This window comes from Zootoca vivipara, chromosome 4, assembly GCF_965207765.1.
Source record: "Zootoca vivipara chromosome 4, rZooViv2.hap1.1, whole genome shotgun sequence".
Classification (NCBI taxonomy): domain Eukaryota; kingdom Metazoa; phylum Chordata; class Lepidosauria; order Squamata; family Lacertidae; genus Zootoca; species Zootoca vivipara.
The window spans coordinates 57,702,670-57,720,200 of NC_142587.1; the positions used below are offsets into that span (position 1 = coordinate 57,702,670).

The window sequence follows — 17,531 nt, forward strand, 5'->3', positions numbered from 1 at the left end:
GGAGAAAACTAAAGGAGTGCAAAAGAGGTCTATTTCTCCCTCCGTCCAGTCCACTGAGGCCTCGGCAGCTGTGGAAATAGATATAGATATTCAGCAGTACTGGTAAATAGAATCATAGAATTGTAGAGTTGGAAGGGAACATTAGGATCATCCAGTCCAATCCCCTTCCCTGATGCAGGAATCTTTAGCCCAACCTGGGGCCCATGACCCTGAAATTCTCATGCTCTACCTTCTGTGCAGCCACCAAGTGAGGTTTGGGGGCCTCACAAGGGACCATCAATTACAAGCAAGTGTTAAACTCTTCAGGTGTTTTTTTTCCCTTACAACAAAGGAGCATATGAATCAGAAAGCTGTAAGGTGTGTGTGTGTTGTTATTGTTGTTTAATCAAGTGATTTCAACCATTTTTTAAAAAAATGCATTTCTTCCATTGACAAACTGTGTTGAATGGCAGGTTGCATCATTCCTTTTGAAAGCCGTGTGTAAAGACACCACGGAACTGAAAGATGGTCTCCTGAGAATAATGAAAGAAATGTCTTTATAAAATTAATAATAACAGGTCCCAGTCAAGTACCTGAATTTGTAGGTCTAGCAAAAACACTAATTAAGCTCAGATTCTATGCATTGCTGGTTTCTTTTGTCTGTGGCTGGTAGCCCAAAATCAAGGGCAGCTTGAGAACCTTCCCTACAGCAAAAGAAAAAAGGGGAAAAAAGGAAACTTTTCAGCAACCTGTTGGCACAAATGCAAGAAAAAGACAAAGGTTAGAATTTGTACTGCATTTCTTCAATCTTTGAATTAGAGCTTCTCCTGATATTAACATCTTTTAACAGCTGATCAGATCCTTTAGAATTCTGGCTAAATGTAAACCAGGATCTCCTTGAGGAAGCCAGTGTGCAATAGGAGAGAGAAAGGGAGGCGTGAGGAAGGGCTGTGCATCTTCAGAGGCTATGAAGTCAGACGTCTGAACACAGAGGGCTTTGAATTTTTTTGGCAAAAACCTAAAAAATCTCCCTATGAAAATGAGATGCACATGTTCTTTACTTTTTGTGAAACAATAAAAAGGTAAAGGTAAAGGACCCCTGACAGTTAAGTCCAGTCATGAAAGACTCTGAGGTTGCAGTGCTCACCTCGCTCTATAGACCAAGGGAGCAGACGTTTGTCCACAGACAGTTTTTCCGGGTCATGTGGCCACCATGACTAAGCTGCTTCTGGCAAAACCAGAGCAGCTCACGGAAATGCCGTTTACCTTCCCGCCGGAGCGGTACCTATTTATCTACTTGCACTTCGACGAGCTTTCAAACTGCTAGGTTGGCAGGAGCTGGGACTGAGCAACAGGAGCTCACCCCGTCGCGGGGATTCAAACCGCCAACCTTCTGATCGGCAAGCCCTAGGCTCAGTGGTTTAGACCACAGCGCCACCCGCATCCCTTGTGAAACAATATTCAACTTCAATAGACCACGTTGACCAGTTTAGTTTTAACCAATGAAATGGCAGTTCTGTCACTGGATTTCTCACAATCCCCAGTATTTCACAGTTTCACAGGGCCTACTGGATTGTCATGGTTCATATCATTGGCCTGATGTGCTCAGAACGTCCTTCTCCATTGAAGGGAACTGGCAGCTATATGGCTGCAAGGAATTACTGATTCAAGGTGAACAGGCATGATACAGAGAACACCAAGTCTACCAGACATCTTTATTACAAAGCATATAGAAACAATAGACTGAATACACATTTATTGGATACATATTTACTGCGAAGGATCAAATACACAGACTACACTAGAAGTACAAAGTCTATTTAATTTCTGCTGAAATCAATGGAACAAGCACACATTTAAGAACTTATCTCACTCTTATTTCAACAGTAAGTAAGCATGTTTATTTTTCTGTAGGCTGTGCCCATTATGTTTTGCCTTTGGCTGATGCAACACTGAGTTTGAGAGAACCACAAATCTACAGTACTTACAATCAGTCATTACAAATGATTAATTAGAATCTGTAGGAACTGTTGGCTCTTTCTGGCACTGCTGGGAAGTACTTTATCCCAGAGTAAAAGTAATTTGCCCCCATTATAAATTTTGCAAAAGGTGTGGCATACACAAAATCAGAAGGCTTTGGGCTTAGCGGAGGTGAGTTAAGAAAGGCTCAGAGCCACTGTCAAGACTTAGTTATGTATATCTTAGTTAAATGTTGATGGTAGACACAGACAGTTTCAGCTCAAAATGGATTTTTTTCAATTCCTTTTTTATTTAGCAGTTTAAAAGTTGTACACTGGTCTAACCATACCATTTGTCAGGCAAGATAATGTAGAGTTGATATCCTTTAATGGTTAGTAAACAACTCTTTATGAGATCTGGCTGTAAAAATATGGGTTCTTGTCCCCAATATATCTCTGCAATGTTCTGAATGTAGGGGAAACTACCGGAAGTTTGGAGAATGTGGCACACCTTTCCCACATCAGCCTCCATCTAGAATGGTGCAAGCTAGATTTGTGTGCAGAGAACAAAGGAACATGTTTGGCACTGATAGAGAAACACACAGAAATGGAGTGAATAAGCTGAAGGCAAAATCTCCTGAGGTGTTGGGCTGTCCCTCCTAGCTGATCTGATGTGGGCCACTGGATTGATGCTTATAGAAGTATTTAAACTGTCTCTGTCTATTCTTGGTTTGTATATTTGAAGCTAGCAGTACAAAATCCTTTTCATAAGTAGCATGTCCAACTCCATCTCCTTGAAAGATTCCATCAACGGTGTCTCCGAAAAAAATTACATATCACTTGGAAAGACAGGCGAACTAATGTCAGTGTACTGGAAGAAGCAAAGATCACCAATTTCAAAGCAATGATTCTACAAAATCAACTTTGCTGGACTGGTCATGTTGTTCAGATGCCTGATTATCATCCTCCAAAGCAACTACTCTATTTCCAACTTAAGAATGGAAAGAGAATTGCTGGTGGACAACAAAAGTGGTTTAAAGACACTCTAAAATCTAAAAAAATGCAGTATAAGCATGGATAATCGGGAAACACTGGCCTGCGAGCACTCCAATTGGAGAATAGCCTCTACCAAAGGTGTCTTGGACATTGAAGAAGCACAAACTCAGGATGAAAGGGAGAAACAAGATAAAAGGAAGGAACGTTTGGCAAATCCTCAGAATGATCAACTCCCACCCAGAAACCTATGTCCTATGTCCCCACCATGGAAGGGCATGTGGATCCAGAATTGGCCTCCACAGTCATTTATGGACACCACTGTTAAGATCGTATTCATGGAAAATAATCTTACTTGGCTACAACTGATTGCCAAAGAAAAACAGAAGAACTGGGTCCATGCGGTACAATATCTTAAATTCTGATTTTTGAATTTCTAAAATTTGAATTGAGGAATCTTAAATTTGGACTTACGATTTCATGTCACATAACAGTCACACACTGGCTGTAAAATATACTTGTTTTACATTCCCTGCAAAAGACAAAGCAAAAGCATTTCAGTTTAGACGAAATTAAAAGTGGGCATTCTTAAGGAGCATTAATCAGAGAATTAATGTACTTGCCACTTCCAAAGATGCAAAAGAGTATTGGGTCATCTTTGTATGATTAGTCATTTGCAAAAGCACATTTACTACTGGAAATCACTGGCAAGTCCCCAACACCACCCATTTTGATTTGAAACTTTAAATACTCGTTCCCACAAAATCCTTCAGCCTTCAGCAAAATGGATGGCTGAAACTTGTTTGGCGCTAATTATGTTCTGTGGTCTACCAAGACTGAAGTTTATTTGTTTTGTAGCTGTCACAGGACTGCTACTAACAAATTAGCTTTCATTTATTTCAAAGAGGGCATTGGACTGGACAAAGAATGTTATGGTCCCACATGGAGGTTACTGAACAGCGCTTGCATATCACTTCAACTTTGCAAAGTCTGTGTATTTACTTTTTAAAAACATAAACCACTTTTTAAACAGAATGGCCCCCAAAGTGGCTTACTAAAACGAAGACAAACAAACTTAACATCAGATTAAAAGCAAACATTTCTTTGTATTGTAACAGTAAATTCGATTTATAAATTGTTTACTGTTTAGATTTGGCTTTCTGTGTGGATAAGATGCTTACTGTTGGTTCAGACTCTACCAGCCTGGTGTTCATGAAACTTCAGGGGGCGGGGAGGGCTATGAATGGTCATGGTGTGGAAGAGGCAACGTAATTAGTTGTAGAAGCATCTGACCCGGTATCAGTTCTGGAGTTTGGCCTTATTACACAATCTATTCTGTACTGCTCCGTCTAAGCTCCTTTGCTGAACTAGCTGTTTGGCCTATAGTTCCCTTCGTGGTCAAAGGTTGGGGAAACTCACAGGCTGAATCAGTGTCTGGTAGTTAAAGTTCTGGTGAAATCATTTTGCTCTGCCGTTCAGGAGCTAAAAATGCAAAAAGTACTAGATAGCTGATCCAAAGGTCTCCAATATATTCCAAGTCTGTTGGTTTCAGCTGGACTCAGCACTGCGTACATGTGTCTCATATGACACTGTTCGCGTAATCAAAGGAGCAACTCCCCACTGACTATAAACAGTATACTTTACTAAGATAATTTCATAGAAGTCACTTATAGGGCGTACTGTTCTCTCATTGTGTCTCCAACAAAGGGTTCTGTCCCAGATTCTGGTGGTACAGAATATCCACCCCATCATTACTGATATCCATCAGTCCCCAAGATCTAAACTCACCAAAGGCTTAAGACTTCCTAGCAGTTGCAGGAAGCTTTTAAGCTTTTAAAAACTGACTTCATGCGGAACTATAGCTATGGATCCTTACAAATCACTTTCTTGACTTCAAGGGATGTTGTGCTGGGTGGCCACATGGTTTGGCAGCACTATGGTATATAACAGACATGCTGGAAATGATTCCTGTCAACCCAATTTCTGGATTCGGAATGGATATTGCATTAGTTGCCCTAGGTACAAAACAAAACAAAACAAAAAATGTTGTCCTTCCCTTGTGATGTTACTAGACCTCTCAGTGCTTTCTCCCTGCACCACACACACACATAATAGAAATATTTAGATAATTTTTGTAATTCGCTTTAAGTCCTTGGGTTTTGTGATGACAATTGGTTTTTTGAAAGAGAGTTGAACCAGAATGAAGAATCCTTTGTTAGAATTAATACAGAAAGTGGTACGATGAGACTATTCATCTCCCCCTGAAGCTTTTCTATGCTGGTCTTCAGAGATGGGGGACAGATTATCTAGAGGCTGCAGGTAAAGTCTCACTAGTAATGTAGAATGACTCTCTCTCTCTCTCTCTCTCTCTCTCTCTCTCTCTCTCTCTCCCCATATTCTTAACCTATGTGGGATCAGCAACCTTTGCTAGAAACTCGTACATGGCAGCTGTGTCAAGTGGATGAAGAATAAACTGAAGCTGCATCCAGGTAAGGTGAACACAATGGCAGTGAAGGACTCATTGGGGCTTGTGAAAAACACAGAGGTGCCTGTGACTGATGGACTTTTTCAGCCCTCAAGGACAAAGCAGGGGCAGGGAGTTAGACAATGTCGCTTTCCTTATCTGACCTTTTGGGGATGTGGGTTACTTGCAAAAGAACTCTCAATCGACTTTAATTGCCCAAACAGAAGTTATCAGCATGCAACTGAACACCAGCCAAAAACAGAGACCCTAAGCTTCTTCACTTGAGGTTCCCAGATGGGTCATTATTGGCCAGGTTGGGTGGCCACCTGTCAGGGATTCTCTAGCTGTGATTCTTGCATTGAAGGGGGCTGGACTAGATGATCATTGGGGTTCATTCCAACTCTACAGTTCTATGATTGGAATTCAGCACCCATGTGTCTCACAGCTGTTTTCAGAAATGTCTTTTTCCAGATGCATCGTATTTGCAGATGGAGACCACTTCTTGTGGATAGAGATGCAGCTGGCAGCAGTCAGCCCTGACTTTGTAAGCCTCAGTGATCGACAATGGCAACACGTGTTATAGAGGCTGGATTAGTGCTTCCCAGAATGTAGGGGCTGATAGCTGGAGAAAAAGAAAAGTTTATGGAGACACTACAGATTTCATGATGGATATAGAATACACTCATTACTTTCCCATGATCTTGTACAATCTGCATCTAACATCTGAATGAAATATACTGAATGAAATGTATACTGAATCCTATCAATTCTATCGATGTGAATTCTAAATCCACACCTCTCCCTGGCTGTTCCCCTCTCTTGTTAGAATAACTGCTTTTCTTTCTAACCCCTGTATCACCTGGCACAAATATAAAACTGATTGTAAAGCCGACAATAGAGAACTCAGGCAGAGATTAATTACAAAGTGATCATATGCAGTTCAGTTTCCCCCCTGTTACATAGCATGCATGCATTTCATGTTAGCATGCTGCCTGTTTTATGTGGAAGAGAAAAATATTGGTGACTTGCAAATGAATGTGGGTATGGGCAACAACCCAGTAGTCCTTGCTGTCAAGGCTTACACAGTAATTAATAGGTGCAACGAGTCTATTCTAGACTACTAGAGCACCTTCTCTGTCGACTTCCATTGAACTGGAGAGCACCAGAAAACAGTGTGTGTGTGTGTGTGTGTGTGTGTAAAGTGGAGCACCTTGATAAATGTCAGCCTCTGACTATAAATTGTGTGGCTCAAGCTGCTTTAATTGGACTAATCCGCATAGCTGGTAAGAATCTGATTTAAGCAGCTGTGTGGTGCAAGCACTCAATCAGAGGACTTGAACTAGAGGTGAAGGAGAGGTGCCAGCTTTTCTCCCATGCCAAAACAAAGCTCCCTGCCAGGGTGATGGCTTGGGGCGAAAGAAATTTGATCCTTGGTACAAAATCCTACAATCATTCTCCATTTCTCATTCCAAAGCTAGACTCTGAATTGTGAGTCATTTTCTCAGATCACCCAGTAATCAGCAATGTTTCTTGTTTACTTAACTCATTCTTTTGCCTCACTCTACATATGATTTACTGGGGGTGTGCATCAGATTTTGACAAATTCTGAGTTGGTCTAGGCTGATTTGGAAAGGTTTGTGGCTTTTCTAAACCAAAGTTGGGTCTTTCTGAATCACAGTGAAGCAAATGAGGAGCCTCTGGCACGATTTGGAGAGCTAGGGATATTTGGACATTTAAAAAACAACTAGGCAGATAGCATGTTTAAAAAAAAAACCCAACAATTTATCCTCAAGCTTGTCATATAAGGAAAATGCATATTGGGGAGAGGGTGCTGTGCATTTTCAATGTGCAGAAAAACCACACAGAGGTTGGCTCTGCCAGTTTTAAGATTGCAGATTTTGGAAGGTTTACATCTTTACTGCCACTTTAGCCAGTGAGGACAGATGTGGGCTTGATATATAATATGTGGAGGATAATAAAAGTGACCTGCCTATCAGACGAATGAGATTAATTATAGCTTCCCTTTCTCTGCTGGTAAGTTCTGCTCTGCTGCTTCTTCATAATGATTTGTCTGTGTCTTGCCATTCGTGCAGTAGTCAAGGCAATGGAAGTCAAGAGCTTTTTTTAAAAAAGCCAGAAACCTTCATTAGGATTCTGATAAGCACTGAGGTGCACTTGTTCAAATACATCTCTCTTGTAAGCCTGATCCTTGTCACTGATACAAAACCACACATACCAGTTTTATTTTTATTTTTGGCATTATGTTTTGGGGCTAAGCAAATGCTTGTACCTATACAGCCAAATGCCATTTCATGTTGTAAGATCAGGGGTAGGCAACCTAAGGCCCAGAGACTGGATGCGGCCCAATCGCCTTCTCAATCCGGCCCATGGACGGTGCGGGAATCAGCATGTTTTTACATGAGTATAATGTGTCCTTTTATTTAAAATGCATCTCTGGGTTATTTGTGGGGCATAGGAATTCGTTCATATTTTCCCCCAAAATATAGTCTGGGCCCCCACAAGGTCTGAGGGACGGTGGACCGGCCCATGGCTGATAAAGGTTGCTGACCCCTGTTGAAAGATCATTTGGTCCAGTAGGGCTGTAATGGAGATGAATTAAGCTCTGCTTTGTTTTGGGCCATGGCAGCAAGAATGAAAGATGTATTACATTCTAAACCACATGTTTTGCAAGGAGCCAAGACTTACCACAGAAAGTATAAAACATAAATTTGGCATTGATCAGTGTATGGAATGAAGTAATTAACTTTTACTGGTAAGATGTCTTCCCAGCTTATCTAATGCATAGTTTTTGCTGTGGGTTAGCCAATTACTTTGTATGGAGGATGGCAACAGGCTGCCTCATGTCCAGAAAGGCCAAGGTTCAACATACGTCTTCAAAAACCCATTTCCTTGTGGCCTACTTCTTCCCACAAGCAATATCAACCGAGGTGGAAAATCTGTGGCTAGATGTTAGCATTCCAGACAACAGATGCAAGCTCACCGGAGCTTTTTCAACATTGCAGCAAAAATATTTATTTTCTTATAACACATAAGAATCTAGGTGTCAGTGAGAAGACTTAGAGGCTAGATTTGAGGTCTTGTTTTATGATCAAGTGGTCTATAAATATTATGAAACAAACAAACAAACAACTTCCTCCCTGGTATGTTAGCTTACCATATGTTGGGTGGTGGTGGTGGTGGTTTGTTTGTGAGACATTGTCTGAACCCCAACCTACAGTCTGAAGTGGCATTGTTTAGATGCAGGGCTAGCCCAAGAAATTTTGGCTTTGCTGCCCAAGGCAAAACAACAAATGGCATCCCCCTACACACACACAGAGAGAGAGAGAGAGAGAGAGAGAGAGAGAGAGAGAGAGAGAGAGAGAGAGAGAGTGTCAAGTTGCTTAGCACCCAGGATGAGTAGAGTTTTTTAGGTATCTGAAAATAAAAACCCACAAACGTCCCCCACCCTGGCAGGAACAATAACATGGCACCCAAAATCAGCTGCCTGAGATCGCATCTTCACTCGCCTAATGTAGGCCTGCTGACTACAATTTGGTCTGGTGTTTGAGAGAACTTCATTACGGTATTAAAACTATGTTAAAGCCATACTTGCTGGGCAGTGTGTGCTCTGATATCAGCCATTGTTTATCCCTTCTTTTGCTGTGTAGGAATGTCAAGATCTGAGCAACGTTTCTTTATTCCAAAGAGCACTGGACTCGTGTTTCTGCATCCTACTAGGTCAGACCCTAAGGGAAGACATTGAAATAGCTTGCTTGACACCTCTTGAAAATAGCGGGGTGGTGGTGGTGGTCTATTTTCACATCTCTTTCTCTTTTGCATAATGTATGATATCTGAATTAACTTTCATGACATATTAACACTCTAGAGCTGACTTAATATATAGTGTTATGTAATACATTATGCATGGCTTGTGCATCAGTTGGGCTGCGATTTCGGCAGCCACAGACTTGAAATGGTCTCTCAGTGACATAACTGTTAAGTAACAATGAAGTCAAATTCTGCATGCTGAATTTTATTTTGCATTGCTTCTTGTTATGTTTGACTTTTCTAATTTACTGAAACCGCTAAGATGTAAGCTGTGTCTCTCCTCTTCATGTTATCCACAAAAAGAAAAGGGGGTGGGGGTGGGATTTCATTCCTTTTCCTTCAAGCTGCACTAATTCCCTTGGCGTCCCATTGTAATTTTAGTCTACAACATCAGAAGCATTATGAATTGTGATATCTTTGCCTGGTACAGGCAATATGATGTGAAGAGAAAGAACAATGCTCAAATGTTAACATTGTGATGCGCTATTCACAAGCGTGGAAATGGCATGATCAACATGCCTGCACTTTCACAGAACCACAGAACTGTAGCGTTGGAAGGGACCCCTGACAGATGGCCAGCCAACCTCTCTTTGAAAACCTCCAGCGAAGGAGAGTCCACCACCTTCCAAGGGAGTCCATTCCACTGTCGAATAGCTCTTACTGTCAGAAAGTTCTTCCTCATGTTTAGTTGGAATCTCCTTTAATCATGTTTAATGGATCTAAAAATAGTTACACTGCCAATGCTAAAAAGCTTTTAAGCAGCATTTTGTCAGGATTATATGAATTGGATTGATGCTGAATAAAACATATGCATGAGTGGCAATATTTGTTAATTCCAGAAGAGTAGCCTTGTTAGCCTGTAGAAGCAAAAAGGCAGTCATGTGGCCTTAGAGACTCACTGGTATACAATGACAAACTTCCAGAGGAAACAGCTTAATGTGTCCAGTTACTTCATCCTCCTCCTTCTTTTCTCTCTTCTCTCAATTATCTTCTATTTGAATTTAGATTATAGGGTCATTGTAGCAGATGTGTGTTGTTTTATAAAATGAGTTAGTAGCAGTGCACATGTGTTATGTCTTAGTGTGGTGTTGCCCATCTTTTTTGGAAGGAAGAAGAGGAAGAGGAGGAGGAGGAGGAGGAGGAACAGTCAGTACTCATATAAAAGGCTCATGTGTGACAACATAATTGAGGCTATGGACAGCTTAAAAAGAAAAATATTATAATAAAATACATTGAATCCTTTTTACCCTATAAAGGTATGTAGGTATGAATATAATAACCTTTCTTAAAAATATATTCATCCTTGTCTTTCATGGACAAATTAATATCTAAGAATATGAGAGTAATATTCATATGCATTGGTTGTCCTACACAACTAGGAGGCTTTATTGTCAATTTCCAATCTGTATTACTAACCATACCCTTTGCTCCTTTGGCACTAAATGAAGTGTACAGCTATTCTACTAATTAAGCTGCAATTTGTATGTAAACATAATTTTGCCGTTTAGAAAGTTATGAGCAGGCCACTTTTTGAATACAGAGCTAAGAAGTGACTTTCAGGGTCACAACTTCTCACACTTCCTATGGCTTCTTTTGTTTAATTTGAAATCCTCAACCTTGCATTTAGCTAATAATTAAATGCACAGTGTTTGATCGCTCAGCCTGCCAGTGAAGTGGCAAAGGCCTTTTTCACATAGTATGCTTTCCTTATGCCACATACTGTGATGTGACATCCTCAGCTGGGCTATACAATGCACTTCTAACCCTTTGTAAGTATCCGCTGTTACCATCATTCACACAGGACATGGTCAAATGCAAGTGCCAAGTTATTTAAATGCATTAATAAGTGGAGTCAAAGGGTGTCTCTGTGTGTGTGTGTTTGGAACAAAGCTCACTCAGAGAGCACATCTTTTACGTGCAGAATACTGTGCTGGTTCAGTTTTCAGTTTCAGCAATTATCTTAGGGGTGTGGAATTTCTGGACCCCCCCCCCCAGATGTTAAACTACAGTTCTACAGTTCCAATTGCATTAGCCACGCTTACTGGGGTTGATGACATTTGGAGCGCAACAACAGCTGGAGGGCCACATGGTCCCCAGCCCTGAAATAACAGATCTCAGGAAGCAGTGCTCTTCTTTCTAAGTGTGGCCATCCTCCGCTTTACTTAGTTTATTGTTCTATCTGCACCAGACAATCTGTGGTTAATTTAAACTGTGAATAATTAAAAAAACAAAAACAAATATCAAGCCATGGTTTGTGATCTTGCCATGTTTTAAAAACCCGTAGTTTTTAAACTAATCACAGTACCTGTTTTGGAAATAATAAATTGTGGTTAGTTTCAAGGAGTAAGTGGGTGTTTCTAGTCTCCTCCTCGTGGCTGCTCTGGGAAAGGAGAGGGAAGGGGGAGCAAGGCTTCTCCAGGCTTGTTCCCTTGGTCAGAAACCATTCTGCTTCTGCTTTTCTTTAGTTGTCATATGCAAACTGGCTGGGAAACCCAGCCAGATGGGCGGGGTATAAATAATAAATTATTATTATAAACTTCAGTTTTATGTGGAGGAGAGAAGAGAAGGCTTGAACCCAAGGCTTGACCAAGCTCATCCATGGTTTAGCAATGTGTTTGAACTGAGCCACTGAACTTGAGGTAGGCTGGTTTGCTTTTCTACTTGGAAAAGACTAGGCTAACCAGGCTTTTTCCTCAACAGTAGTCTATACTTATTGCAAATAAGTCAGCATTATGCCAGTATTGAACATTAATCAAATCATAGCATTAGGTACAAATTACGGGCCTTTCACGACATATATCAGTGACTAAGGCCTGGCATGTAGACAAATCAATCCAAATAAAAGAACCAGATTTCTCTCCCTGATAGTACCAAATGAACAATTTACTATACCTGTTTCCCAGTTAGAATCTGCATCACCCATTGCCACATCTTATATCATTCCAGAGCATCCTCTGACCTTCAGAGTGACTTTCCAGGGAGCACAAGCGATTGCAGTAAGGAAGCAGGGTGGGGAAAGCGCTTTTGCATGACTGGAGTTCTGCGTATACAACTTTGGATCCCACCGATTGTTATATATCCTCGCCACTTTCAGCAAATCTGCTTTCCAGCCTTTAAACCTTCTCTACAGCCAAGTGGTGTCTTTTCCTTATTTTCCAAACCTGTTCAGATAAATAACAAACACAAATTGATTTTGGCTTTCAGCAGAGAGGGAGGAGAGACAGATGACAAACTACTTCTTTCAATGTAGAATGGTTTCTGGGAAGAGAGTATTTTGGAGTGGGATGGAGACAAAACGCTGTATCTGGAATTCATTTTCTTCATTGAAGATTTTCCAGGTAATAACCATAAATATTGTAATGTTTATAGCCTTCTTATTTTGTTTAAATACATTTTAAATCACTGATTCCCAAGGTGTTATTCCTCCTACATACTGTTTGATCATAATCTTTTGTTGCAGAAAAATGTGAGCCCATTCAGACTTTTTTTTTAAAAAAAGTCTAAATAAATACCCAGTTTTATCTTTGCTTTTAATGTTTTTACATTTGAATCTGCTGATTTTATATACACTGTTACCACAGTAGCCAGCCAGATGCCTTTGGGAAACCTGCAAGCAGGACCTGAGCATTCTCCCCTCCAGCAGTTTCCTGGAACTAGTGTTTTGGTTTTTTTTTTGAACTAGTATTCAGAAGCATTACTGCCTTCAACTGTGAAAGCAGAGCATAAGCACCATGACTAGTAGCCAGGGCCATCTTGAGCAGATCGCCCGCCCTGGTGCTGAGGGGCAGAGATCGCTCTGCCGCCCGCCCCGCCCTCGCAGGGCGCAATTGGTTTCCGTGCGGCTTTGCCGCGCGGCGCCCTCCTTGCCAGGCCGGTGCCCAGCTTACCAGCCCCGCGCCATGGTACACTGCGCCACCGGGGGTCTACGAAGAGCCGACCCTGCTAGTAGCCATTGGTAGTAATGTCCTCCAAGAATTTCTTTAATCCTCTTTTAAATGCATCCAAGTTGGTGGCTACTACTGCCCCATGTGGCATTCCTCTTGAATGTACCATGTGGAAAAGGAATGCTTAAACTGAGCCCAGCAATCAACAGGAGGAATTATTCTCTTGGTTTCCCCCTTTCTTAATTTAAAAAACAAAAGAAAATGCAGGAGGTAAAGAATGACGACAAGGTGTGCAAGGACTTAAATGTTTAATAGTTTATTTTATTTCATTTTTCTGTTGGAAGCCGCCCAGAGTGGCTGGGGAAACCCAGCCAGATGGGTGGGGTATAAATAATATATTATTATTATTATTATTATTATTATATTGAACGATTCGCCATACTTTTTGAAGATAGTCTACAAATGTTGTATGAATCATTCCATGAAAACAGCATGCCATAAAAGATCATTATCATTGCAGTGGTTACCAAAAAGGATGCCTTAAGGGGTTTCGAACAGTTAAGTCCACAAGGTTCATGCATAGCTGTCAAGGTTTCCCTTTTATCAGGAGGAAGCCTATTCAGCATAAGGGAATTTCCCTTTAAAAAAAGGGAGAACTTGACAGCTATGGGTTCATGCAGGGGTATAATATTTAAACTGGTAAAGCTGCTCACGCTATTTTTAATAGTCCATATCTGTTCATCTGTGTAAATCATGCTTTCAAAAAAAAGGTTCATTACCAAAAGAACTTTACTCGGGAAGGGAATGTTAATAAGTAATGAAACAAAGAACTCTGTCATAGAGATTAAGTACCCTTGTGTCTAAGTACAAAGTTCATGTAGCAAAGTGCAGCTGTTACTCTGCTCATAACCCTACAGCAGCCTTCTAACCTCCGTTCAAAATCTGTCTGCTGGCTTTCCTGTTACTGTGCTGACTAGTGCAAGGTCCAGCCAAGGTTCAAAGTTCACTGTCTGAAGGCTTGCTGGCTGTGTCCTTTGTGCAGATCTGACAATTTGCAGATAAGCCACAAATGGCTTGTTTAGATCATTTGCCCACACAGTCGAGAGTTTCCGTCCTTGGAACATCCATTCATGGAACCTTTGAAAATACAGAAAGCATATTCTAATAACTACTATGGTAACATACCAGAAATTATAATGTATTTCATTAATGCCTGTGAAATAATGCTGTTTGGTTGGGGTGGGTGAGAGACCCTGATATATAGCACAACCTCCAGAATGTAAACTTGAAATCAATCTAAGCAAGTGTGCAAGGACTTAAATACATGGCTGAAAGCAGATTAGTAAAGTTTTTTCTACATTCTATTTGGAAAGTATTCCAAACACTTTCACTATTAGAGTTTTAAGGAAATGTGACTTTATTTTCATTCATAACTCAAAATTACATGGGGACATGCTAAATTTGGATAACAATGAATTTTGCCCAGTCAACCCAAAGCACAATTAGTGGTTTCTCTCAGTACCAAGCTATGAAAGGGGCAGTGCCAAGCAGACCAGTGCCCCTGTAGCTCCTTGGCACCACAGAATGTAAGGGGAAAGGAAGCTGTGGTTCCTTTAATTATAAGATGTATGTGAAGGGATGAAACAGTTTCAACCACTTTGCCGTTGTTGTTTTTTTTTTATTGTTTTAGAAGCTGTTCTGACCAGGAAGTTCTAAAGGTCACAGGAAGTTTAGAAAAACTTAAAAAGAGAAAGAAACAAAAAAATGTATGGATGACAGAAAAGAAATTTAGCCAATAATGGAAAACAGAACATTAACACAACTTTGGTTTGGTTAAGAAGTTAGGCGGAGAAGTGGAAATAATGCATATAGGTAAAACTGGCTAATGCAGTTGGTTAGTTACATCCAAAGGAAAGACGCCTTGTTGAAAAGAGCTGCAGTGGTCCAAGACTGTAAAAGCTGAAATGAGATAATTGGAAACTGATTTACAGTGAAATATTGGCTTGGGGAGAGAAATAAACTAGACTGCGTTTAGATGGATGCAAAGAATTGTAGTTTACCCATTGTTGTTTAGTCGTTTAGTCGTGTCCGACTCTTCGTGACCCCATGGACCATAGCACGCCAGGCACTCCTGTCTTGCACTGCCTCCCGCAGTTTGGTCAAACTCATGTTCGTAGCTTCGAGAACACTGTCCAACCATCTTGTCCTCTGTCGTCCCCTTCTCCTAGTGCCCTCAATCTTTCCCAACATCAGGGTCTTTTCCAAGGATTCTTCTCTTCTCATGAGGTGGCCAAAGTATTGGAGCCTCAGCTTCACGATCTGTCCTTCCAGGGAGCACTCAGGGCTGATTTCCTTAAGAATGGATAGGTTTGATCTTCTAGCAGTCCATGGGACTCTCAAGAGTCTCCTCCAGCACCATAATTCAAAAGCATCAATTCTTCGACGATCAGCCTTCTTTATGGTCCAGCTCTCACTTCCATACATCACTACTGGGAAAACCATAGCTTTAACTACCGTGTTCCCCCTTTTTTAAGACGTAGTCATAAAGTAAGCCATGGCAGGGTTTTTAAGCATCTGAGAAATTTAAGACATACCCCGAAAATAAGCCATACTTCCACACCGTGGAAACCAACCCCCACAGGCACTTCCACTCACAGAGTCACTCCTTGCAGCCGGCACTGCAGGAGTGCGCTCAGTTGTGAAGCCGGGCTCCAATCAGCTGTTCTGCGGTGCTCCGACGCAGCGGAGGCAGGAAGCAGGGGGAAGAAAATGGCATTTTAAAACGCCGTTTAACAGGACCCTGTTTCTTGTCTCCCTGAGGGCAGCAGTCCCGGCAGCGGGCAGCCCCGCTGCCGCGGGAAGACACTGTAAAGTTGGGGCTCTCCGGTTGGGGCTCTCCGAGCTGGGCACCCCGGGGCCGCCCCCCGCTCCCCCGTCCATGGAGAGCGAGAGGAAGAGGGGTGCGCGGGCACTTGGCGCGACGCCCGGTGCCTCCGGCTCCCGATCGCGGCAAGCGACCCCGCATCAACTACAGACCCGCCCCGCGGCCCGCCGAGGGCTGCTGGGCTATGGCCACTATTCTGCCTGCGGGAGCCGGGAAAGAGCGTGAGGAAGAGCCGCCGTCGCAGAAGCCGCCGCCGCAGAGGCACTGCGAGCGCGCCGCCCTGCGAGCTCCAGCCCCGTGGGAGGGGCCGGGCGCGGAGTGAAGGGACAATGCCGGAAGGCGGCCTCGACGAGTCCCGGCCTGTTGGGCAAGCTTCCGGCAGACCTAAGCACAGCCCGTTGCTGAAGGAGGCGCCCGGCGAGAGTCCTCAAGGCCGAAGCGCCAAGGAAGGGCTCGTGCTTCCCCTTCTCCCTCCCTAACCCCAGCGCGCACGCCCCTGGGGAGGGGGGAGGGGTCAGGGTTGCTCAGAAAGGGGCGTCAGGGGGGAAGGTTGTATCATGGAGTTTGGTTGGGGCGCTCCCTGGGCAACCAAGTTTCCCAAGGCCCCTTCCGCCCCAGCAGACTCCCCACGCTGCGTGCGGTGCTTTCAGCCGGGAGCCAAGCGCAGGACCTGGGCGAGAAAGCAGCTCAGGGATACTGTATTGTTCTTTGCAACTGTGCTCATTGCATTATTACCATACTCTTGCAATGTCCTTCGCCTCTGATATTTCTGCCTTGCACTTTTTATGAGCTTTCAGAGGCCACTTGTGATGTCTGCCAATGTAAAGCTACCCTCCAGATAACCAAGCATGTTCCTTCCATGCTTCTCAGTCCTAATAAAATATGTGTAATGCCATCCTGCATAACTCAAGTTGAACAACTTCTTTTCAGTCCTATTAAAATATGAGTACAGTTATGTCATCCTACATAATTCATCAAGTATATAGAGTACAGAAGTTGAACAACTGTTGGGGCATGTCTGCCCCATAAAGAAAAAGATAATCAAATTCTGCACTGAATTCTGCGCTGAAATAAACTTTAGACTTTTTTTTTTGCAAGTGGAATAAATGGTCCCAATGACATCCTTAAAGGACAATTCTATACATCTCTAGTCAGAAGTAAGTCCCATGGAGTTCAGCTGGGCTTAAGTCCAGATAAGTGGTTATTATGGGACTGCAGCCTTATTCACTGGTTTAATTTATATAAGGAGGGACAGAAATGGAGATTGTAAGCAGGGATATGGCATTCCCCTCGGCTCGTGGGAATTTTCTTCCTAAAGTAACACTTCATGCAAGGACTGCCGTGTGCCAAGAAAAGTCAGAGAGGGATTGTGGAGCATAATGCAATACCTGTTTGCACGTAGGTTATTTTTGCTTTGCTAACCAGGAGCAAGGTGCTGTGCAGAACACAGAAGTGATACACACAAGCACCCAAGCCCCAGAAGGTGTGCTTCATCTCCATCCCCATTTCATTTTTGTACTTGGCACATGGGGGGGGCATCA

At 42.4% G+C, this 17,531-nt stretch overlaps 1 protein-coding gene and 2 long non-coding RNA genes across 23 annotated transcripts in view; 1 reads left to right on the top strand and 2 right to left on the bottom strand.

The window, feature by feature from the left end:
• The window catches only part of LOC148685960 (uncharacterized), a 36,307-nt gene that overhangs the window by 6,746 nt on the left and 12,030 nt on the right, over positions 1 to 17,531 (top strand). The window contains exons 3-5 of the long non-coding RNA XR_015949621.1: positions 5,349 to 5,419; positions 9,063 to 9,132; positions 12,430 to 12,560. This is a non-coding gene — a long non-coding RNA (uncharacterized LOC148685960). The remainder of the gene's footprint in view (positions 1 to 5,348; positions 5,420 to 9,062; positions 9,133 to 12,429; positions 12,561 to 17,531) is intronic.
• LOC148685961 (uncharacterized) lies at positions 1,681 to 12,383 on the bottom strand. The gene is made up of 2 exons (XR_015949622.1): positions 12,115 to 12,383; positions 1,681 to 6,016 (listed from the first exon to the last, which is right to left on the bottom strand). It is a non-coding gene; the product is annotated as an uncharacterized LOC148685961 (long non-coding RNA).
• The window catches only part of LOC118085680 (uncharacterized), a 36,108-nt gene continuing 31,692 nt past the window's right edge, over positions 13,116 to 17,531 (bottom strand). For 14 of the 21 annotated variants that reach the window (XR_015949619.1, XR_015949618.1, XR_015949620.1 and 11 more), the window contains one exon: positions 13,116 to 14,243. Coding sequence is in view for 1 of the 21 variants with exons in the window: in XM_088667985.1 (XP_088524111.1) it covers positions 14,042 to 14,243 (202 nt within the window). In the remaining 20 variants the exon portion in view is untranslated. The remainder of the gene's footprint in view (positions 14,244 to 17,531) is intronic. The other 7 variants (XR_015949617.1, XR_015949615.1, XM_088667985.1 and 4 more) reach the window with 4 other exon arrangements.